Source organism: Bos indicus x Bos taurus, chromosome 7 (genome assembly GCF_003369695.1).
Source record: "Bos indicus x Bos taurus breed Angus x Brahman F1 hybrid chromosome 7, Bos_hybrid_MaternalHap_v2.0, whole genome shotgun sequence".
NCBI classification, from domain to species: Eukaryota; Metazoa; Chordata; class Mammalia; order Artiodactyla; family Bovidae; genus Bos; species Bos indicus x Bos taurus.
In genome coordinates, this window is record NC_040082.1 from 104,474,750 (window position 1) to 104,499,038 (window position 24,289).

General features: G+C 53.2%; 1 protein-coding gene across 20 annotated transcripts in view; it reads left to right on the top strand.

Moving 5' to 3' along the window:
- Positions 1 to 138: 138 nt before the first annotated feature.
- The window catches only part of MYO9B (myosin IXB), a 107,785-nt gene continuing 83,634 nt past the window's right edge, over positions 139 to 24,289 (top strand). For 11 of the 20 annotated variants that reach the window (XM_027548143.1, XM_027548151.1, XM_027548154.1 and 8 more), the window contains exons 1-2: positions 139 to 215; positions 21,456 to 22,363. In XM_027548143.1, the coding sequence (XP_027403944.1) occupies positions 21,512 to 22,363 (852 nt within the window). In that variant the 5' untranslated portion in view covers positions 139 to 215; positions 21,456 to 21,511. Of the gene's footprint in view, positions 216 to 21,455; positions 22,364 to 24,289 lie in introns of those variants that run through there. The other 9 variants (XR_003511996.1, XM_027548147.1, XM_027548145.1 and 6 more) reach the window with 2 other exon arrangements.

Sequence of the window (24,289 nt, forward strand, 5' to 3'; positions counted from 1 at the left end):
GGCAAGAAGTCGGAAGCGATGGGCGGAGATTCGTGGCCCTCCGCCCCCTGGCGCTTTGCGTCACGCCCCCCCAGGCCCGCCCCTCCGGAACCCGGAAGCTGGAGCGCGCGGGGGAGCGGCGGGCGCGGCGGGGCGGAGCGGCCAGACTAGCAGCGGGCTGGCGGCCGGGCGGGGACCTGGCCGGGGACCGGCGGCGCGCGGCGGCCGAGGCCCAGGTGAGTGCCTGGCGGCCGCGGGTTGAATGTTCTATCTCGAAGCTCGCACCGGCGGGCTGCCTTGCAGAGAAAGATGGGACTAAGGGTTAGTGGGGAGGGGTCTCGCGAAGGCAGGGGTCGAGGGGGCGGGAATGAGCTTGAGGGTCTTGGAGAGTTTGCAGGAGACGGAGTGGGAACCGGACGATAAAGGAGAAAGTTGATGTGACGGGCCTGGTGAGGGAGTTTTTGGGCGGGTGTGAGGGCAGATCTTGTGGCTTTGAGCAGCTTCTCTGAAGAGGACGTGGCTTAAGTGGTAGTTGGGGGGTCGCAGGAAACGGGGCTGGGAGAGAGAACGGCAAGGAGGCGGGGTTGAGAGGCCCAGGCTGGGGGTTGAGAGGAGCGAGGCCGGTCGGGGAACAGCCGGGGTGCGTTGGGAGGAAGAGGTGTAGGTCGGCCTGGGGGCGTCTGCTTACGGTGAAGAGGTAGACGGATGGTGCCTGCGGGAGGGCAGCGCCTGCGACTCACTGGGTGCTCAGTAAATGCGAGGGGCTCTGGACCCACTGGTGCCGTGGCCGCCGGTACGAGGGGAAATGGGGGATGGGAGAGGAGGCAGAAAAGGGGTAGAAGCCATGGCGAAAACTGAGGTCTGGTCCAGGGAGAGGTAGGGGAGGAGGGAAGGACAGGACTAGAGTGGCCCCGTTCAGATGTTGGCGTACACCCCATGGAGATTTGAGGAGGGGACGCATCTTCCCCTCTTGATTCAGCCTGTTACTGATATCACCCCTCAACTGCTGGGTGAGCCAGGCTAGTCCCAGCGCCTTCTGAGCGATATTCAGAACTTGAAAACCCAGCACGCTCCTTCTAAGACTGGACTGGCTGGAGCCTGGGGATTCTAGGGAGCAAGGAAGGAGCTCTTGGGCCCCCGCTTTGGGGCCGGAACTGGGTTTCAGAGGCGACAGGGGTGGGTGTGCACACACCCACATGTGCTAGGCTGTCACCACCTCCTCCCAGTTGCATCCTTGGACTTAAATGGGTAAAATGACATACAGGAAATTTGTTCTCCAGCGGCGCAGAGCTCAACCCAGGACAGGCACAGCCTCTGGTGGGCGCTCTGTAGACCAGCAATCTTTAAGGAAAAGCCTCTCCCACACCTCTGTCTGAGGTGGGAGCTGCTGGGGGACATTGTGCCTTACAGTTGAAGCGTACCAGATCCTATCTTCCTGAGGTATGTCCTAGTCTTAGAGTCCCCAGACCCTCAAGGCATCCGGGAGCATGGAAGGTGACATGGCCAGCTGCAAAAGTTGTCTGATGGGCCTGGCTCTGGCAAGGGCCTTGTGCTAACAGTTTGCTTTTTTTTTTTTTTTAATTTTTTTTTTATTTAATTTGACTGCATCACACAGCATGTGGCATCTTAGTTCCCCAACCAGAGATTGAATCTAGGTCCCCTGCATCAGAAGCTCGGAGTCCCAAACACTAGACCACCAGGGGAAGTCCCTGCAGTAAATGGTTTTGATCAGCATTCATTTCTTTTCTTTCCCAACCCTGGGGATCCTTGTCTGGAATCTGCTAGAAGGGCTAGAGAGCCTGGATTTATAGCATGTTCAGGACAGGAGTCTGGATAGCTTGAATGTGAAGAAGGCCACGGAAAGATAACCACCCGAACACTTCCAAAATGTTCTGGCCTTCAGGGAACTTTTGTAAGCGAGACTCTCAGCCTTGTTTCCCCAGAACACATGATTAGAGCCCACAGTCATGCCTCCTGCAGATTTTGCGTTTGGACTTGCCCTGGCTAGGACTCCCCCGCCACCCCACCGCCCCATCCCCCCTGCCCTCGCCCTCTCCCTTCATGAACTGGACCAGAATCTTCTGGTTCCAAAGCCCTGCTATTGTCTCCTTCCTGTACCAGGAGTGTGGCCAGGCACACTCTCATGGAGGGTCCTGTGTTGGGGGTTCTAACCGCCAATCAAATCTTCTTGTCTTTCTCCACCTGCAAAACGAACAGGTTGGCCTAGTCAGTGTTTCTCAACTTTGAAACCCAAACCTTGGCTTCTCTAGCGCGCAGCCTCCTCTAATTTTATGCAGCCCCACTGCAGTAATCCCGTTTTTCCATCCTACAGTATATATCTCAAAATGATTATTGTACCACTCCCTTATCTTCCATGTAGAAAATTGCAGTGCCAAACGTGTTCTCACACGTCGTACCCGTTCCCAGGGTTTCAGCTGCATCCTTCTGGCTGAAAATCTCTGGGTGAGACCCTCTGTTGAGTCCAGGCCTGTGACTCAGAGAAGCAGGAGGGGACTTGGGAATCACCCTTTTCTATTTCACTGTAGGATCTGTTCTCTATCCCTGGGGGAGGGGGGCTTGTTAACGTACTGCTTCCCATTCCTTGTCTTCCTGAAGTTGTGTGTCTTGAGTGGGTCCAGAGTTCAGTAAAGCAAGGGCTGACTGTGTCAGACACAGTGGACTGAGTGCCAGGGATGAGCCCTCGTGCCCTGATGGAGGGACATTCTAGTGGTCCACCCCCCCCCCCCCCACAGGCATGATGGAGTTCACAGTAACTGGTCAGTTCAGTAGCAGAGATGACACAAGAAGTTGTGGGGACAGAATCAGGAATGACCAGCTCAAGCTTCAGGGCATAGGGGATTCCAGCAGGTTTCCTCAGAAGAGATGGCTGGCCGCAAGCCAAGGCTTGAAGGATACGGAGGTGTTGAACCAAGCCGGAAGAGGGAACCACATAAGTACGTCCCTGTGTGGCTCTTCATTGAACATCTTCTGTGATAGACACTTTCATACCCAACTCTCTTACTCTGCTAGGCATCAGCAGGGAGACTGTGGTTCCCGTTTACTAGATATAGAAACTGAGGCTCAGGAAGGTGATGACTTCAGAGAGGGCTCCCTGTGCTTTCCAGAAGCGTGAAGGATCATTAGAAAGCTCAGTTTGCTAAAGACCCAATTATTGGAACGGTGTCCCGACTGCAGCCCCATTGACATCTGGGGCCAGGTCCTTCTTTGCTGTGGGGGCCACCCTGTGCATCACAGGATGTAGAGCAGCAGCCCTCGCCTTCACACGCAAGATGCTAGTAGCATATGCCCACCTCAAGTTGTGACAGCCAAAGTGTCTCCAGACATGGTTTGTGTGTGCCCCCAGGGACGGGAACTCTCCAGTAAAAGCTGGTTCCTGCCACCAGGCCTACCATCACCTCAGTGACTCTTTGGTGTTTGTTGGGCTCCCAGCAAATTGCTGCCAAGAGCAGGCGTGGGGAAAAGAGGCCAGCAACTGAATTCTGCCGTCCACTCAGTTCTTAATCTGGCGTCCCGATAAAAAGGAGACACCACTGGGAATGGACCAAGGGGGAGTTAGGGAACGTGCCCTGAGAATGTTGCACGGAGGAGGAAGAGGAGGTAAGCTGGAGCACTCGCCATTCGCTGCCACAGCAAATGCCATTGTCTTTCTCTTCTTTGTCTTCCCACTGACCTGGATTTCTGCAGGCACCGTCCTTGTCTCAGAACAAATGGTTGCTTTTCTTCCGAGATTAGAGGTATTCGATTCTCTTCTCAAAGAGCTACTTTGGAGGCAGCCCCAGATGACTGTGGCTCTCGAAGCTGCGTTATCTTCTCTCATTTGCCCTCCTGGCTCCAGACACGGGTCCGTTCTCAAGCACAGGCTAACTTTTGCTCTCTGTGCATCCTCCTCTGCTTGTTCCCCGACCTTGACACTGCTGCTTTAACTCCGGGGGCAGAAAGGGCACACTCTGGGGCCATCCAACCCCTTCTGAAGGCCGCCTTGCCCCAGCCCCCATCCACCGGCCCTTTGTGTAGCCAGCATCCCCAATCAACTGTGCCAGGCAGCCCCTGCTCGGCCTCCCCGCCGAGCAAGACAGGCCCTTCTCTCTGCCCTCGTCCCAGAGACGGAGAAACAGAACAAAGGGCTCTGTCTGAGCGCGGCCGGGGCCCCCAGCAAGCCAGCCCGCTGCCGGCTGCAGCTCAGAGACCCCCACGTCACCTCGTCGCCTGTTTCATTTTGGCCCCAAAAGGGCCCCAGAGATTAGGCACGTCTCAAAAACGCAGCCGATGGATGAGTTTGGGTTCTACTCATTTCCTCGTCGGGACTCTGAGCCTGAGTCCCGATGATAAATAAAGCAGTGATTCAAGCGTTCAGCCTGTGGCTTAGTCGGAGCAGTGAATAAGCTGTCCTGGGCTGACTCATTGGTTTACATCCCAGCTCTGCCCTGTTCCTTGAGGTTGTGTGCGTAAGAGGGAACCAGCTCCGAGCATTTCATGACTGTCGCCGCCGCCTGTGCGGGTTTCCTGGGGCCACCGTAGCAAAGTGCTACAAGCTGGGTCGCGCAAGCAACAGAAGCATATTGTCTTGTGGATCTGGGGGCCAGAAATCCAGATCAAGGTGTGAAGGTTGGTTCCTTCCAGGGGCCACGAGCGAAGGATGCACGCAGGCCTCTCTCCTCGGCTTGTCTCTCGCCGTCTTCTCTCTGAGTCTTCACCGCATCTTCCTTCTGTGCGAGTCCATGTCCAGTTGCCCCTTTGGATCAGTGCCCATCCTAGTGACCTCATTTTAGCTGAATCACCTCTTTAAAAGTCCTATGTCCAAGTACAGTCGCATTTTGAGGTCCTTGGAACAGTAGGACTTCAATATAATGAATTGTGGGGGGCAGGTGCATGCTCAGTGGTGTCTGACTCTGTGACCATATGGAGTGCAGCCTTCCAGGCTCCTCTGTCCATGGGATTTTCCTGGCAGGAATACTGGAGTGGGTTGCCATTTCCTCTTCCATGGATCTTCCCAACCCAGGATTCGAACCCGAGTCTCCTGCATTACAGGCAGATTCTTTACCTCTGAGCCACCAGGGAAACCCTATGGGGGCCAGCAGAGGGTTGGCGGGGGACACGGTTCAGGACACTGGGTAGAAGACAGGTTTCATTTTTTATGAAATGAATTTAGTAAGGGAAATTTCATTTAATAAGGGAATTTTTGATAGATAATCATCCAGATAGAGAAAAGTTGATTCAGTTTTGTCTCATTCACTGAAACAAACACTGTAGGGGAGATGGGCAGGTTGGCCACGTCACCTTTGGAAGTGCCCTCTTAGGGAATTTTCCAGATCTTGCACATGTCCTTATACTTGAAGTGACTATAGAGAGGCAAGAACATGACTCATGGGGAGCGGATCTTGTGGGACTTTATTAGGGATGTGTTTAGAGCCAGACCTGGGAGACAGTGTGTGCCCACCCAGGGGCTAGCCAAAGTTTATAATTGAGGTATATGGGGGTCCCTGTCCTCAGTTTTGCCAGACTCTAGAGGGGGAGTCCAAAATCAACTCCGTTCATGGAACAAAGTGACTTTGGGACCAGCTGCTTCCACAGGTGATGAGACAAAAGAAGTTTCTGGAAGACTTGAAAATCATTCCACAAGAAATGTCCACAAGCCTGGGACAGATTTGGCGATCTCAGGTGTGCTGAGCAACAGGAGTAGCCCTGGTCTCTCTGCCCAAGCACAGGTGTCTGGTCAGCAGTCATGCCCACTAAAGTCAGATTCCCAGCCTGGTGAGGGCTGTGAAGTGCCTGGCACTGGGTGGATTTGGAACCTGGGCCTGGCCTGAAGTGGCTGATGAAGAGAAAGAGTTGGAGCCCTGACGCTACTGCTGCCTTCTCGCGAATGGGGTGCAAACGGCATCACGACCAGGAGGGCTCTGCCAGGATCTTCCCACTCATCTCTCAGAGCGTCTCCATCCCATTCAAGGGTAGATGGAACCTGGGGAGCCGAGCAGAGAAGATTTGGAGATTTTTGCATCTCAGGTCCCATGGGTGCACCCAGGGGCTTTCATTTCCTGGCGAGTGTGCCAGGCTCCAAGGCCACTGCTTGGGAAGATGGCCAGAGTCCCTGGCTGTCATGTAGAAATGCTGTTTATCAGAACAGTGACACACAGGACTTCCCTGGTCGACCAGTGGTGACGACCCCCCACTTCCAATGCAAGGGGTGCGGGTTCAGTCCCTGGTTGGGGAGCCACTATCCGGCATGCCACATGATGCACACAAAGAAACAGGCGGCACACAATGTTAAGAGCATAGCAGCCTGCGCCGTAGACCTCAGGGAGTCTGCCCCCTGGATTAGCAGGAAGAGGAGAGGATGAAGATGGAGAGGCTAAGGAATACGTGTCTGAAAGTGGAAACGGTGACTTGACAGGGAGAGGTGACCCCAGCAGCTCGGGCAGTTACCCCACCAGGCCGTCTCCCTCTCACGCCTTCTCCTGCTCCCTCCTTCTGTATATTGTGTGGTCAGGTGAACACGGAGTTGGAATCATGCGAGCATCTTACATGCCTTTGAGGCCCTGGAGAGACCCTAAAGTGTGCAAACTTTTGTTTTTTTATTTATTCAAACCATCTTTTCTCAGCCTTGGCATTGGTGCTGACTGGGGCTGGGTCATAGTCTGTGGTGGGGCCTTCTTGCCCATCAGGGTGTTCAGTAGTGACCCCAGCCTCCACCCACCAGTTGTGAGTTGCACCCCCCCCACAAGTTGTGACAACCAAAAATGTCTCCATATATGTCAGGTGTCCCCTAGGAGAAGATCACGCCCTCCCACGCCCCACCCCCACCATGATGGAGCTAGCACTGCAACCCCCAAAGCCCTACCTGAGGCTCTGTGAAAGTGAAAAAAAAAAGTGTTAGTTGCCCAGTCTTGTCCAACTCTTTGCGACCCCATGGACCGTAGCCCACCAGGCTCCTCTGTCTATGGGATTCTCCAGGCAAGAATACTGGAGTGGGTTGCCATGCCCTCCTCCAGGAGAACTCCCCGACCTAGGGATCGAACCTGGGTTTCCTGCCCTGCAGGTGGATTCTTTACCATCTGAGCCACCAGGGGCCAAGCGGAGTTCCCTTGTCCTCTGGGGGCTGCTCGCCTGGTCTCAGGCAGGGCCTTTGTGTGTTGTCGCCACAGCTCTGCCCATATTAGGCTCTCAAGGTGGCTTTCCACATGGGCACAGTGACAGGTGGACTGTGTGATCAGAGAGTGGGGGTCGCAAAGGGCCCCCCTCTGCCTGCCCAGACCTGCTTCCCAGAAGACTTTCTGAGTCTTCACTGGTCTGTAGGGAAGGACCCAGATCCCAGCCCCTACAGGGGCTTGTAGGTCTGCTGTCCCCTTGTAATCAGACCCCACCTGACCCAGGGACCAGACCCAAGCCCCCGTCAGTCCCCCTGACCTGTCACACCTGCAGGGGCTGCCCAGTACCCCTCCTCCCTCCCCCTGCTCTGCCTGCCACACTAGGCCTGGCTGATCCTTTCCTGATGTCACTGTGTCTTGGTCCTCTCTGCCTCCAACCCCCCCAGGGCTCCCTGTCAGCCTTGCAGGAAAATCTAGACTCCTTCCCACATTCACAAGGCCCTGTGGGATCTGACCTTCCTGACCCCGGCCCCTCCCCCTCCAGCCTCGGCCCTACCAGCCACACTGGTCCCCTTGTTCCGAGGCCAGCCCTGGCTGCCCCTGCCCTTGGAGATCACCGCCCTCGCCTAGGCTGCCATCGCTACGCTCAGCCCATCCATCCCCTCGCACTGCGCAGGCCTAGGCAGCTCTCTCCACTGGGCACTCCCCTGCGCCACCCCCCAGCTGGTCCAAAGTGACCACCCTGCTCTGGTCAGTTTCCACCCCTGTGGCAGCACCACTGCCATCCAAGACCAGACCACTCTCTGCTGTGGGGGACATCCCGCACGCTGCAGGGTGTTGAGCAGAGTCCCAGGTCTCCACCCACCAGATGCCAGAAGTCTCTCCCCTCCCCCCAGGGGTGACAACCAAAAATGTCTCCAGCCTTTGCCAAGTGTCCCGTGGGGTGGGGCAGGATCACTCCCTCACCCACCCCACAGTTGAGAGCTGCTGCTTGAATACACTGTGCTTTTTCTTTCCAAAAGCACCGTTACTGTTGGAAATGCCTCTTTGCTAGTGGGTTGATCTGTCAGGTTGCCTGAAGGTCAGACCTCATCGCCACATTCTCATTCCCTATTTTACCAGCTGCCTGGCCCAGCCCGGCGGGGTGGGCAGCAGAGAAACATTTGTTGACTGCACGGATTTTGAAAGAAGACATCCTCTTTGGGGATGTAGCAGCAGGCTCCAAGAAGGATCAGCCTCGGGAAGAGATGAATGGACCAGGTTGCCCCAGCATGGGCCTGGGAGAAAGAGCTTTTTCTAAGACTCAGACTGGTTGGGCCAGACTAGAAGGCCAAGGGATGAGTTAAGAGAGAAAGGGACAGTCACGAGAGGGTGTTTGGGAGGCGCTTCTCCGGGGGTTTTTAAAAGAAGCGGAAGAGAGGTGGTGGCACTTCCTGATCACGGCCTCTCTCGGGGAACTCAGCACCTTGTGCACACAACACCTTGGACCCATGTCCTGGGGCTTCTGTAAATTGGCACCACAAGCTTGCATGGCTTAAATGATAGAAATTGATTCCCTTGAAGTTCTGGAGGCCAGAAGTCCAAAACTGGAGCATCAGCAGGTCCATGACTGTCTTCAGAGACTCTGGGGGTGGGTGGAGGACCCTTCCTTGCCCCTTCCAGCTTCTGGGGGCTCCATGGCCTGTGGCCACATTCCCCCACCTCTTACTTAAGCCCTAAGCTGTCTTACAACTCTGAGCCGCCAAGACTGAGAAACATGCTTCTTTTGTAGCTGTTTCTCGGCAGGTCCATCTTACCAATAACTTCATGTCATCATTTCCTTAAAAAAAAAAAATCCCAGCAGGCTCAAGGAAACACGCCTGGAAAAGTGGAAACTCACTGCCTCCAAAACAGCATCCCAACTGATGGTGCCGTAACCCTGGCCTCCTCCTTTTAGCTTGAGGATGATTTCATCCAGTAAACATGTGGCTTCAAATTATGGCCTTATATAAACGAAGCAGCTATGCTACACTTTCTAGAGGGCCCCATCCGCCTCATTTTCCAGTCAGTTCCGAATCTTTCGCCAAGCCGATCGGCAGAATGTGGGCTTTTTCACGCATGAGGCCTTGGCCGGACTAGAGAGAGCGGCTCTTTCACATTTGTCCCTTGCCCCCAGCGCTGGACTGTGGGGCGCCTCCGCCTCCTCCCTGCACCTCCTTTCTCTGAGAAAGGCCCTGAACTGAGGCTCACCTCTCCTTAGAGCCCAGAAGGGACACTGGTGTGGTGTTTGCCAAAGCCTTTTCATTTTTCACCATTCAGGTGTTTTGGCGGGAATTCTTGTTATTGTGCAGAAGACTGGCTGAAAGTTAAGAGGGAGTGACTCCCCAGTGTTCTGCAGCCACCACCTCTGTCGAGTTCCAGAACCTTTCTGTCACCCCTAAAGTAAACCTGGCGCCCATCAGCGGTCAGTCCTGATCCCTTCTTCCCCAGCCTCCAGCAGCCACTCGTCTGCCCTCTGTCTCTGTGGATCTGCCTGTTCTGACATTTCATTGTCAATGGGATTATCCTTGGTGTCTGGCTTCTTTCACTCGGCATGATGCTCTGGAGGTTCGTCCGCCTTGTAGTTTGCCTAAGAGTGCCGTTCCTTTTTATGGCAGCATAATAGTCCACTGGGTGGATGGACTACGATTTGTTTATCCACTCGTCCTTTTTTTTTATATTTTCGGCTTTACCGGATCTTCATTGCTGCCCACGGCTTTCTCTAGTTGCAGCAAGCAAGAGCTACTCTTTGTTGCAGCACAAGGGCTTCTCCTTACGGTGGCTTCTCTGGTTGCAGGGCTTGGGCTGTAGGCACGTGAGCTTCAGTAATTGTGGCACACGGGCTCAGTAATTGTGGCTTGCAGGCGCTAGAGTGCAGGCTCAGTAATTGCGGCGCACGGCCTTAGTTGCTGCACTGCGTGTGGGATCTTCCCGAACCAAGGGTCAACCCCTTGTCCCCTGCATAGTAGGAGGTTTCTTAACCACTGGACCACCAGGGGAGTCCCTCCACTCGTCCTTCAGTGGGCATTTCAAGTCCACCTTTGGCTCTTTCATCCAGGAATGTTAGAGTCTGCAGTTTGACTTCGATTTAGTGATGAGCACATAATTGTCCTCCAAGTTCCAGGTAGATAGATCCTCTCAGTTCAGGGATGGGTTTTCCTTCCTGTTCACACTGCATGTGCTTCCATGAGCACTGGTCAGAAGGCAGAATAGGTTTTTAACTTGGGGACACTGGGAGCAGTGGTTTGAATCAAAGACAGACATAGGTTTTCGGGACCTGCCGTGCCCGACACACGGCCATAGTGTACAGTTGCTGCTTTGCTGAGCCATCCCTCCTGGGGACCCAGGGCCCCCAGTTCCTCAGCCCCAGACCTGCTTCCTTTCATTCCAGACACAGTCTGGGGCTTCCTGGGGTGCAGGTTTCACAGGCACTTGGGACAAGACCTTAAGCTACAGTGTGACTGGCTTCCAGGTCTCAGGCTGTGTTTGGACTCTGTGCGGAAGGCATGTGTAAAAGCCAGAGAAGTCAGCTGAGCGCCTCCGTGAGCTGATGTCCACTGCTCAAGGACATCCCCCGAAGCTGTGGTCATCACAGCACCACGCCACGCAGGTACCAGCAGCCCAGGGGCAGACCCACGCGTGTGTAACGTAACTTCACTTATCTTCTTTAACAAGAAGCTCCCTGATCAGGGGAGAGACAGATTCTTTAAGAAAAAGCAGGAAAACACTTATTTCATTCTTTGAAGCTCATCTGGATCCTCCCTTCACCTCCCACACCATGCTGGGTTGATTGGTTTCCCCCTAAATTCATGTCCCACCCAGAACCTTAGAATGTGACTTTGATTAGAAATCAGGTCTTAGGACTCCCCTGGTGGCCCATTGGTTAAGAATCCGCCTTCCATTGCAGGGAACGCAGGTTCGATCCCTAGTTGGGGAACTGAAATCCCACATGCTGCGGGGCAGCTGAGCCCAAGTGCCTCAACTACTGAGCCACTCCGTGCTCTGGAGCTCAAGCCACACCTAGGGAGAAGCCCACACACCAGAGAAAAATCTCGTGTGCCGCAGTAAAGATCCTGCATGCCACAGCTGAGGCCCAGTGCAGCCAAAAGTGAATAGACAAATGTTAAAAAGTAATAATAATAAGGTCTTGGCGGATGTAATTAAAGATCTCACGGAGTCTGTATCCTGAATCCAGTATCTGATGTTTTCATAAGAAGAGGGGAGGACACAGAGACAGAGAAGGCCTCCAAAGACATCAGAGTGGTGCAGCTAGCAGCCAAGGAGAGGCAAGCATCGCCAGAAGCCAAGATGAGACACAGGAAGGTTTCTCGCTCAGGATCTCCTGGAGGAACCAGCGCTGCCCACGCCTTGATTTTTGGGCTCATCCAGAAAGGCAAGACAGTACGTATTGTTTTAAGCCACCTGGTTTACAGTCCTTTGTTAGAGTAGCCCTAGGAAACTGTTACACCCTCCAGTATAACTTCCAAATGAATAAAGGCTTAAATGTGGCGAGTAAGTCCAGGCAGGGAGAGGAAGACAGAGTGTGGTTCCATGTTCATCCAATCTGGGAGAAGAGTAGGTGCCGACATCATGGGAGAAACGACCCACAGATGCGTCTGCTCATAAAATGTGGTATCTGGATCAAGAAACAGCACACACAGAAGTAAATTGGTATGGGCTTTCCTGGTGGGTCAGTGGTAAAGAATCCGCCTGCCAGTGCAGGAGACACGGGTTCGATCCCTGGTCCAGGAAGATGCCACATGCCGTGGGGCAGCTCAGCCGTGCACCACAATTGTTGAGCCTGCAGTCTAGAGCCCAGAAGCCACAACTGTTGAGCTCACTTGCCCTGGAGCCCTGCTCCACAACCAGAGAGACCACCACAGTGAGAAGCCCGCGCACCACAACTGGAGAGCAAAGAGCCCGCACAGCAATGAAGACCCAGCACAGCTAAAAATAAATGTTTTTTTTTTAAAGTAAGTTGGTATGAATTAAGTTCATCAGACATCGTGAAGACATCATACTCTTCCTATACAAAGAGCTGCTCCAAAACAAAGCTGGGTAGGCAGGGTTCAGTGGGGGAAAAATGGGCGACTGACATTAAACAGCTTCCATAAACAAATCATTACTGAATACACTTAATTCTCCAAAAACCCAGCCTGACAGTCAGAGGATTAAATGTGACAAAACACTCTTCTGTGCCCACGGATAGCCACAGGTTGAGAAAAATCTTAATCCTCAATGCCAGTGAGGCTACTCCGGGCCAACCTCTCTCTCTGGCACTGTAGCGGGGAGGGTTGGGGGGGCCTCTCCAGAAGTCACTTGGGAAGAGGGAGTCAGGGGCCTTCAAAGTGAGGCTCTAGAGGGGATCAGATCAGCCAAGTGTCCAGGTTAAAATGGTACCACCTAGAGAATGGGGGGGTTCTGGATCTACGAGGGTACGCTGCATTGGGAGCAGAGCTTCTGAGAGTCTGCTGGAGGGGTCCCAGGGACATCCCAACCTGAGAATGAGGAAGGGGACACGGATGGCACTGGAAGGAGGCAGCGAGGTGGTGCCTGCCTCTGTTTGAGAGGGAGGGGAGGGCAGGGTGCCAGCCCCTGGCAGTGGCCTGGTCAGTGATTCTTGGGCTTGTAGCCCGGGCTGCGGGAACCAGACTTCCCACTGTGGGCTGGGGGCTTTGGGCAGCTTTTCCATGACTGATGGGGCCCTGCAAGGTCTGCCCTGTGAGCCTGGGCCTGGCTGAGTGAGAAGTAGCCAAAGCATGTCCAGGAATTGCTTCCTGGTGGCCGCCGACCTACCGAAGAGGGGCTCTGCTGCATGGGGGTTGACGGCCAGGAGCGGAGGGCTGGCCGGAGGGAGGCCCCAGGGGGCTCTGCACTGGGACACTCACACCTAGACCGATATTGCCAGGGGCTCCGTTGCAGCGGCCCCGAGGGATGGAGGCAGGGGTCCCTCAGGGGTCCTCCCGTCGTCCTGGTGAAAAGAGAAGCTGTTCTGGGGACAGCAGACAGGATGTGGTCAGTGGGAGGAGCAGGGAGCAAACACCCTTGGGTGTTTGGGGCAAGAGGTGGGGTGGGCTTCCCTGGGCAGCAGCTTAGCCACTGAAGGGGGAGTACAGCAGAGTGGGTGGGCCCCAGGGGTAGGTTCAGGTGCCACCTGGCCCCCAGGGCTGCCAAGCAAGTGTGCAGGACCAGGAAAGGCGTGACTGGCAGGAGCTTGGTAGCATCTTTGGGAAGGGGAGCTGTGGTTTCAACTGTGTAGGGGGATGGCAGATGGAGGTGTCGGGGAGCGGGGGTGGGCAGAAACAACAGGGGGTGATGGCAGACCAAGGCTGGGGCGGTGAGGGGTGATGGCTAACCGAGGCGGGGGAAGGAGCAGGAAGGGCTGGCTTCAGGCTGCCTGGAAGTGAGGATGGAACTCGGAACTGGACCCTGGGCTAGAGAATTTACTAGTGTCTCTTGTTTTTCAGACAAATGAGTTATTTCAGTGGGAGGGCCCTCCCCCTGGGGAGGGGTAAAAGGAGCCACTCTGAGAGGAGAGTGTGGGCTCAGGTGAGGCTGGTTGGGTGCTGGGAGGGCCCACAGGCAGGTGCAGGGGGAATTTTCCCAGGATGCAGATGTGGTGGGGCCTGGAGGGGCAGCTGCTTCGGGCTGGGTCAGGCGGGCCCTGCGGGGGCTCCTGCAAGGGGCCCCAGCTGGCCTCTGCCCTGCCCCACCCCTTCTCTTTGGCCCGCCTCTTCCCCTGCAGCTCCAGCGGTCAGCAGGCGCCTTGAGCAAGCCTTATCTACTTCCTCCTGGCCTGGGGGTGGGGTGCGTATCAGCCGGGCCTGTGACTGTCCTCACAAACTCCATTCTCTGAGCGTGGGGTCTCCTGCGCCTTTCAGCAAGGGGCCCAGAGCAATAAAAGTCCCCCGTGGGGCTCCAAGGGTGTCTGATGACCAGGCAGCCCTGGCAGATGTGGGCCACGCAGCCCTCAGCCTATCCAAGCATCATCCAGACCCTGGTCAGCCCTGGTGGCTTCTGGCTCAGCACGGTGTCTGCTGGGAGGAGAGAACAGATGTACTCACGTGCCCTTTGTGTCACTTGCAGCCAAGCTGCTTGGGCTTGAGGCCATCCGGAGCCCTCCCCACCCTCGCCCATTCTCGAGCTGGATCGATGCCCTGGAAGTTGTGGTGCACGTGGGTCACATTTCCACAAGTGTGCGTCACAGCGGGGCGGTCTCTGCCTGAAGCCCTGGGTCATGCGTCTACACTCACATGAGTGTGGGTATATTCAGATGAAACTCTGTTTGTACTCATTGTCTGTGTTTGTGCGTGCACGGGTGTGAGCGTGGTTGGATGTGAGTGCGTGTTGATGCCTGTGTGCCTGCGTCCGCACATGTGTGCTCACATTCATGCTCGGTGTATGTTCACGAGCACACACATGCATTCACATGACCGGGATTAAGGTGCAGATCTACAGTGTACACTCTTACCTGTCTCACCTGCTCAGAGGTGCACAGATGCCCGGGCCTTGTGGTGCTCCCCAGGAACGTCCTGAGATCAGCTCTCATTGTTTCTGGGGGACGGTCAAGTGGGCGATACCTCTGAGCATAGGCAAGCTCATAGATTCCAAGCCGTTTTCCTTGCAGTGGCATCCAAGGAGCTTGGTGACATGGCTCAAGAATTGGGCATTTTGGAAAGAAAGCAAGAAGTTCCAAAAAGTTTTATTCCTAGGGAACTGCTTCCTTTCATAGTTTCACATACTTTTAAAAACAGCGCTTTTTTTTTTTTAACTTTTTATTTTATATTGGCCTATGGCCGATTAACAAACAATGTTACCATAGTTTCACATGAACAGTGAAGGGCTCAGCCATACATAAACAGCTTTTTGTAATATTTATTTTGTATTTAATTATTTGGCTGGACCAGGTCTTAGGTGCCATGTGGGATCTAGTTCCTCAACCAGGGATCAAACCCAGGCCCCCTGCATTGGGGTTGGAGGCAGGGACAGGGTAGAGAGCTCAGAGTCCTAGCTGCCAGACCACCACGATGTCCCTAAATAGCCTTATTGGCTATACAGTTATACCCTCAGTTCAGTTCAGTTCAGTTCAGTCACTCACTCGTGTCCGACTCTTTGCGACCCCATGAATCACAGCACGCCAGGCCTCCCTGTCCATCACCAACTCCCGGAGTTCACTCAGACTCAACGTCCATCGAATCAGTGATGCCATCCAGCCATCTCATCTTCTGTCGTCCCCTTCTCCTCCTGCCCCCAATCCCTCCCAGCATCAGAGTCTTTTCCAATGAGTCAACTCTTCGCATGAGGTGGCCAAAGTACTGGAGTTTCAGCTTCAGCATCATTCCTTCCAAAGAAATCCCAGGGATGATCTCCTTCAGAATGGACTGGTTGGATCTCCTTGCAGTCCAAGGGACTCTCAAGAGTCTTCTCCAACACCACAGTTCAAAAGCATCAATTCTTTGGCACTCGGCTTTCTTCACAGTCCAACTCTCACATCCATACATGACCACAGGAAAAACCATAGCCTTGACTAGACGAACCTTTGTTGGCAAAGTAATGTCTCTGCTTTTCAATATGCCGTCTAGGTTGGTCATAACTTTTCTTCCAAGGAGTAAGCGTCTTTTCATTTCATGGCTGCAGTCACCATCTGCAGTGATTTGAAGCCCAAAAAAATAAAGTCTGACACTGTTTCCACTGTTTCCCCATCTATTTCCCATGAAGTGATGGGACCAGATGCCATGATCTTCGTTTTCTGAATGTTGAGCTTTAAGCCAGCTTTTTCACTCTCCTCTTTCACTTTCATCAAGAGCCTCCTTAGTTCCTCTTCACTTTCTGCCATAAGGGTGGTGTCATCTGCATATCTGAGGTTATTGATATTTCTCCCAGCAGTCTTGATTCCAGCTTGTGTTTCTTCCAGCCCAGCGTTTCTCATGATGTACTCTGTATCAGATCAGATCAGTCGCTCAGTCGTGTCCGACTCTTTGCGACCCCATGAATCGCAGCACGCCAGGCCTCCCTGTCCATCACCAACTCCCGGAGTTCACTGAGACTCACATCCATCGAGTCAGTGATGCCATCCAGCCATCTCATCCTCTGTCGTCCCCTTCTCCTCCTGCCCCCAATCCTTCCCAGCATCAGAGTCTTTTCCAATGAGTCAACTCTTCACATGAGGTGGCCAAAGTACTGGAGTTTCAGCCTTAGCATCATTCCTTCCAAAGAAATCCCAGGGCTGATCTCCTTCAGAATGGACTGGTTGGATCTCCTTGCAGTCCAAGGACTCTCAAGAGTCTTCTCCAACATCACAGTTCAAAAGCATCAATTCTTCAGTGTTCAGCCTTCTTCACAGTCCAACTCTCACATCCATACATGACCACAGGAAAAACCATAGCCTTGACTAGACGAGCCTTTGTTGGCAAAGTAATGTCTCTGCTTTTGAATATGCTATCTAGGTTGGTCATAACCTTCCTTCCAAGGAGTAAACGTCTTTTAATTTCATGGCTGCAGTCACCATCTGTAGTGATTTTGGAGCCCAGAAAAATAAAGTCTGACGCTGTTTCCCCATCTATTTCCCATGAAGTGGTGGGACCGGATGCCATGATCTTCGTTTTCTGAGTGTTGAGCTTTAAGCCAACTTTTTCACTCTCCTCTTTCACTTTCATCAAGAGGCTTTTGAGTTCCTCTTCACTTTCTGCCATAAGGGTGGTGTCGTCTGCATATCTGAGGTTATTGAGATTTCTCCCGGCAATCTTGATTCCAGCTTGTGTTTCTTCCAGTCCAGCGTTTCTCATGATGTACTCTGCATGTATGTTAAATAAGCAGGGTGACAATATACAGCCTTGACGTACTCGTTTTCCTATTTGGAACCAGTCTGTTGTTCCATGTCCAGTTCTAACTGTTGCTTCCTGACCTGCATACAGATTTCTCAAGAGGCAGATCAGGTGGTCTGGTATTCCCATCTCTTTCACAATTTTCCACAGTTTATTGTGATCCACACAGTCAAAGGCTTTGGCATAGTCAATAAAGCAGAAATAGATGTTTTTCTGGAACTCTCTTGCTTTTTCCATGATCCAGCGGATGTTGGCAATTTGATCTCTGGTTCCTCTGCCTTTTCTAAAACCAGCTTGCACATCAGGAAGTTCACAGTTCACATATTGCTGAAGCCTGGCTTGGAGAATTTTGAGCATTACTTTACTAGCGTGTGAGATGAGTGCAATTGTGCGGTAGTTTGAGCATTCTTTGGCATTGCCTTTCTTTGGGATTGGAATGAAAACGGACCTTTTTCCAGTCCTGTGGCCACTGCTGAGTTTTCCAAATTTGCTGGCATATTGAGTGCAGCACTTTCACAGCATCATCTTTCAGGATTTGGAATAGCTCAACTGGAATTCCATCACCTCCACTAGCTTTGTTCGTAGTGATGCTTTCTAAGGCCCACTTGACTTCACATTCCAGGATGTCTGGCTCTAGGTTAGTGATCACACCATTGTGATTATCTGGGTCGTGAAGATCTTTTTTGTACAGCTCTTTATCCTATATAGAAGGTAAATAAGCAGGTTGACAACATACAGCCTTGACGTACTCCTTTTCCTATTTGGAACCAGCCTGTTGTTCCATGTGCAGTTCTAACTGTTGCTTCCCGACCTGCATACAGGTTTCTATACACTATAAATGGCACTAATTTGAAGTGTGTAATTGGATGAGTTGTGACACATGCAAGCTCCCAGGAGTCCACAACTACCAGCAGGATAAAGAGCACATCCATCGCCCGAAAAGTCTCCCCAGCTCCTTTGTCCTCCCACCCTGTCACCCTCCCTCAAGCAGCCAACAGTCAGCTTTCTGTCTCTGTAGATTAGTTTGCATTTTCTAGAAATTTCTGTACAGTTGACCCTTGAACAATGTGGGGTTTAAGGATGCAGACCTCCATACACACACACAGTCAAAATCCATGTATCACTTTACAGTTACACACAGCACTCCACCCTGGGATTCAGCCAGCCACAGGTCATGTGGTACTAACGTCTATAATGTGTGTGTGCTTCACTAGTAAAGAATGGCCCAGTAGTAAAGAATCCACCTGCCAATGCAGGAGACGCAGGTTCTATCCCTGAGTCAGGAAGATCCCCTGGAGGAGGGCATGGTAGCCCACTCCAGTGTTCTTGCCTGGGAAATCCCATGGACAGAGGAGCCTGGCGGGCAACAGTCCGTGGGTTCACAAAGAGTCGGACACGACTGAGCAACTAAACATGCCAAGTACACATATAGTGAAAAAAATATGCGTGTAAGTGGAGCCACGGAGTTCAAACCCGTGTTGTTCAAGGGTCGGGAGCATGTGGAATCATGTGATATATATATACTGCTTTGAAATTTTTATTGAGGTGAAATTCACATCACAGTAAATTAACATACAGCATTCATGTAACATTAAAGTGAGCAGTTCATTGATATTTAGCATGTTCATAATGTTGTGCAGCCATCACCTCTGTGTAGCTCCAGAACTCTTCCATCACCCCAAAAGGAAACCCTGCATCCATCAGTAGTTTCTCCCCATTCCCCCACCTCACTCCCCAGCCCCTGGCAACCACTAGTCTGTGGTTTTGCCATGCCTATGGATTTACCCATTCTGGGCATTTCCTAGTAGAGTCCTGTAACAGCGTGATGTTTTCAGGGTTCGTCCACATTGTAGCAAGGACCGTTCCACTCTTTCATCAGCTGATGGAAATTTGGGTGTTTTCCACCTTTTGGCTAATAGGGTTGTTGTGAACGCATGTGTACAAGTATCTGTGTGGATACCTGTCTTTAAGTCCTTGGGGTTCATACCTAGGAGTGGAATTTGGGGTCTCTATATATTCCTTTCCATCTTCGCTCTTTCACTCAGCACTCAGATTCCAGGATTGTTCTGTGGTGTTCTCTGCTGTTGTGAGGGTCAGAGGTCGGTCCATTCTCACAGGTGAGTCATGTTCATTGTGTGGCTGGTTTATTCGTCCAGTCACCGGTTTGTGTGCACTGACGGTGTTTCTAGTCTGGGGCTTTTAGAAATGGTGTCAGTGAGACCATTTGTGTACAGTCTGTGTATGAACATCTGCTTCGTGTTTCTGGAATAACTCCCAGGAGTGGTTCCATCGCTAGGAGTGGGTCAGCCACTAGGCATATACTAACTTTTAAGGAAACTGCCAAAGTGTTTCTATCGTTCATCATTTTTCTGCGGATACTGTGGCATTTTGAGGAAAGACGCTTAGCAATGTTCACATCCATTTATCTGCTGATTCTGCATGAGTTAACTGATTCCAAAGAAATTCTCAAGAGTTCTACACAACGTTGTGTGTCCAGGAACTCAGAAATCATGTTTCAGAGCATATTTCATGACAGGGAGACATGTTCATATGTACCAACATATCCCATTAAGAGCAATTCAGGCTTTATTAAAACGTGTAACATCTGTTGAATATTAAGCTGGAAGGAAAGATACCAATGTTCCTTAATAATTTGAGGGAAAGTGTAGGAAATGAAATGTCCCCGTCTACTCCAGCCTTCCTGCGGGCTGCCTCTACCTGCCTCCCTGTTTGTGGCTGCTTCATTATGTCTGCTTTGTTCAGCCTGGCCTGTCGCCTGCCCTCCTAGCACTGCGGTAGGACTCAGTTTCCCAGAGTCCAGATCATCACAGCCTCTGTGGCCCCTCGTGTCCACAGGGCTGAGTCATGCAGACCTCAGCCTACTGTTGCTACAAAGGACTGGGAAGAAAACATGTTCAACTTTCTAGGCCTTCAGGTTACCAGTCTCTGTCGTAATTGTGTTGTTATAACAAAGGCAGATGTAAATAGTATGGGCATGAATGGGCAGAGCTTCATTCCAGTGAAACTTTTTTTTTTTTTTTTACAAAAATAGACATTGGGCCTACCACACTCTCTTCCCTCCTTTGCCTTCCTGTTAAACGAATGCCTCTTCATCCTGTAGAACCCCTCTCAGATGGCACCACTTCCCTAAAGCCTTCTCTGGCTCTCGGGGAGAGTAGTTTCTCACGCTCATGGTTGATAACCTCTCGCATCTGTTTGCATATTGGCATCTCCCACTGGGCTCTGAGCCAAGGTCTGGTTCATCTTTGTATCTGCAGCCACACTCGGGTGGCGCACAGTCAGCCCTGCGTGACCCACACTGCGTTCCTGCCTCTCGCCTCAAGACACAAAAGCGAGCTGTTGCCAGCATTGACTGCCTTTTTTCTTTTCTCAAAATGTCTTCAGGAGCAATTGTTTTTTTCTAAATAGGCTGTTTCTGCTGGGGTCATCCTCTAAAATACGCATCTGACCGCGTCAGTTAGCTGAAGCACACCTTTGTTGTGCAGCGTGGGCTCCAGAGCCTGTGGGCTTAGCTGCATGTGGGATCTCAGTTCCTGGACCGGGAATCGAACCCACATCCCCTTCCTTGCAAGGTGGATTCTTAACCACTGGACGACCAAGGAAGTCATTTTAGGTTTCCAGAAAAGTTGCAAAGACCAAACAGGGAGTCCCCTGAACCCCTCACCCATGTTGCCTGAATGTGAACACCTCACACTCTCAGGGTACGTTTGTACAACTAAGAAACTGACACCAACACACTGCTATTCACCAACCACCTGACCTTATTCAGACATCACCGGTTCTTCCTTCACGTCTTCTCTCCCATCATGACCCTGTGCAGACAACCCTGGGACTTTCAGTCATCACAGCTCCCCAGTTTCCTCTGGCTGGGGCGGCTCCTCAGTCTTTCACAGCCTTGGGGAGAATTGACCAGAACTCCTGTAGGAGGCCTCCGATCTGGGTCTGCCAGATGTTCTCGTCATGATGAGAATGGAGTTGTGGGTTCTAGAAGTTAATCTCCACTGAAGAGTTCTCTGGAGCAAGTTTTTTTTTGGGGGGGGGGGCGGGGGCGCTCCCTGACTTCATCCTCCTCAGTGGGGTTTCGCGGTCCCTGAGTTTCCAGGCAAGGTCAGTCTTGCTCATCCCACCCTTCCCCTCTCTGCCCCTCTTGTGTTTGGAGGATGTAACCAAGGCATGTGGGGCTGAGTTTTCATCTGCTTGGGAACTTGCCAGAGGAGTATTTGTCATAGAGGAGAGGCCAGGAAGGACTGAGCTGAGAGATGGCTGTGGTCCCTGGACTTGAGGGTTGAGAGGCTGGTAGGCAGGGATACAGCCTGGGATGTGGACAGACTCCAGTGATGTCGCTCTGTGGGAGCCACGAACCTGAAGTCAGGGTCATGTTAAAGACGGACGAGACTCCTTGGCCTTTCTGGCTTCAGGACAGCCCATGGATCCAGGCCGTGGGCGTCAGTGTTGCCCCACCCCTCCGCCCTCCACCCCCTCTGACGGTGCCACCCCTCCCTTCCAGCTCCAGGACGCGCGCCCCGAGCCCGGGAGGCATGCTGAGGCCAGGCTGCCGGCAGGATGAGTGTGAACGAGGCGGGCAGCGCCGGCCGCCGGGGGCAGGCGGCATACCACCTGCACATCTACCCGCAGCTGGCCACCAGCGAGAGCCAGGCCCCACCCCTGGCCTCATGCCGCGTGCCGGCCACCAAGGACAGCACCACGTCCGACGTCATCCAGGACGCCGTCGCCCGCCTGCAGCTGGACGGCAGCAAGCGCTACGTGCTGGTGGAGGTCAAGGAGACGGGTGGGGAGGAGTGGGTGCTGGACGCCAGCGACTCGCCCGTGCACCGCGTGCTGCTGTGGCCGCGGCGGGCGCACGACGAGCACCCTCGGGAGGACGGCTACTACTTCCTGCTGCAGGAGCGCGACCCCGACGGGACCATCAAGTACTTGCACATGCAGCTTGCCTCCCAGGCCACGGCCACTCGGCGCCTGGTGGAGCGCGGCCTCCTGCCCCGGCCACAGGCAGACTTTGACGACCTGTGCAACCTCCCCGAGCTGACGGAGGAGAACCTCCTGAAGAACCTCAGGCACCGCTTCCTGCAGCAGAAGATCTACACGTACGCCGGCAGCATCCTTGTAGCCGTCAACCCCTTCAAGTTCCTCCCCATCTACAACCCGAAGTACGTGAAGATGTACGAGAACCAGCAGCTGGGCAAGCTGGAGCCTCATGTGTTCGCGCTGGCCGACGTGGCCTACTATGCCATGCTCCGGAAGCACATCAACCAGTGCATCGTCATCTCGGGCGAGAGCGGCTCGGGCAAGACGCAGAGCACCAACTTCCTCATCCACTGCCTCACCGCCCTGAGCCAGAAGGGCTACGCCAGCGGTGTCGAGAGGACCATCCTCGGCGCTGGCCCCGTGCTGGAGGTAAGTGGGGGCCGGTCAGCGGGAGGGGGCCTTCACATGCAGACTCCATGATCATTCAGATACAGCACCGCAGCGGCCTTGGAGAAGGCAGTTACAGTCACGATTCCTCAGAAACAGGAGGTTCAGCGTGCCCTGGGCAGGGCCACACAGGGAGGCACCAGGGTCCATCAGAAGCAGCGAGAGCCAGGGGAGGGTGTAGGCAGGAGTCTGTGTCATGGTTTCCGTGGAGAAGGTCCAGTGAGTCAGGGCAAGCAGGCATAGGATTGGCTGGTGTGAATAATTTCGGAGTTTGGGGGCATAAGGACTGGCCTAGTTGAATGGTCTCCCCTGGGTGGTTCAGGGCCTGGGGAGAGCAGCCTTGAGGGTGAAAACAGAATGACAGAGGTAGCGGGGGACGGTGTGGGCTCTAAAACGGTTGGTCTGTGTTTGGAAGGCATGCTCGTAGGAGGGTCCTTTCTTCTGTCTAGGAATCCCCGCGGGGTCAGCCAGGCCCCAGGTGTCAAAGCCTCAGATATAGAAAATAACGAGTCCTGATCGATGACTCAGTGTCCTCTTAATGTACTCCTCATGTCTGGAGGGGTGGCACTCTGCACGCTGGGTCCCAGAAAGGAAAGGGTGGCGTGTCCAAACTGAATAGTTTGTGCACGGTGTTTCTGGTGAGGGTGGGGCTGTGGGGTAGAAAGAAGCCAGCGAGGTGAGTGCAGGCCTGGTGGCTGGGGACCAACCAGAGGAGGGGGCCACCTAGCACCCCAGCCTCCTGCGCCCTCTCCAGTGTCTGCATCGGCCGGACGCCACAGGGGTCACAGCCGCATCACTGTGGATGAGCCTCTGGACACAGGGCAGTGGGAGTGGTCCCAGTGGCCCTCACCCCTGGAGTCTTCGGACAGGATGCTGCCACATCTCAGAACATAGCTTAACTGTTGTCTCCTGGTGAGAGCCAGGGCCACGTGGGGGCCCAGGGGTGTGCACCTCTGGGTTTGGGGTCTGAGACCCTGCTTTCTTTCTTTCTGCTTCTAATAAGATTTTACAACGATTAAATAATTTCGAGTATGAAATTTAACCTTAAATAGTTAGATTTTATTAAATATAGCAACATTTTGGTTGACCCAAAAGTTCATTCGGGTTTTTCCGACATTACAGAAAAAAACCAACAAATTATGCTATGTCTTTGAGCGGTTTTAGGTTTATAGAAACATTGAACAGGTGGTCCAGAGAGTTGCTATATTCTCCCGCCACCTCCCAACACACACACTTCCCTCTGTCATTAATGTGTTGTGTTGGCCTGGTGTATTTGTTTACTATTGGTGAGCCAACACTGACGCAGTATTATTAACGACAGTGCACGGTGTGCATTAGGATCCACTCAGCATTGCACATGCTGCGAGTTTGGACAGATGCACAAGGTCATGTGTCCACCGTGAGGATCATAGAGTAGCTACACTGCCTTAGAAGTCCCTCGTGTTCTGCCTGTTTGTCCCCCAACCTCCCTTCAGCTCCTGGAAACCACTGAGCCTGTTACCGTCTCCGTGTGTGTGTGTGTGTTTGTGCACACGCGCGTGCACACACCTAGTCATATCTGACTCTTTGTGACCCCAGGGACTGTAACCCACAGGCTCCTGTGTCCATGGCATTCTCCAGGCAAGAATACTGAATTGGGTTGCCATTTCCCACTGCAGGGGGTCTTCCCGAGCGAGGGATTGAGCCCACGTCTTCTGTGCCTCCTGCGTTGGCAGGTGGCGTCCTTACCACTGCACCGCCTGGGAAGCCCCGCTGTCCGCAGTTTTCCCTTTTCCAGGGTGCCGGATGGCTGGAGTCACCGTTTGTCATCCTCTCAGCCCAGCATTGCTGGCCTAGGACTACATACTGGTCCTAAGGCTCCTCTGCATCTTTGCTCGGTCCGAGACCTCATGTCTCCATGTTCCGAGT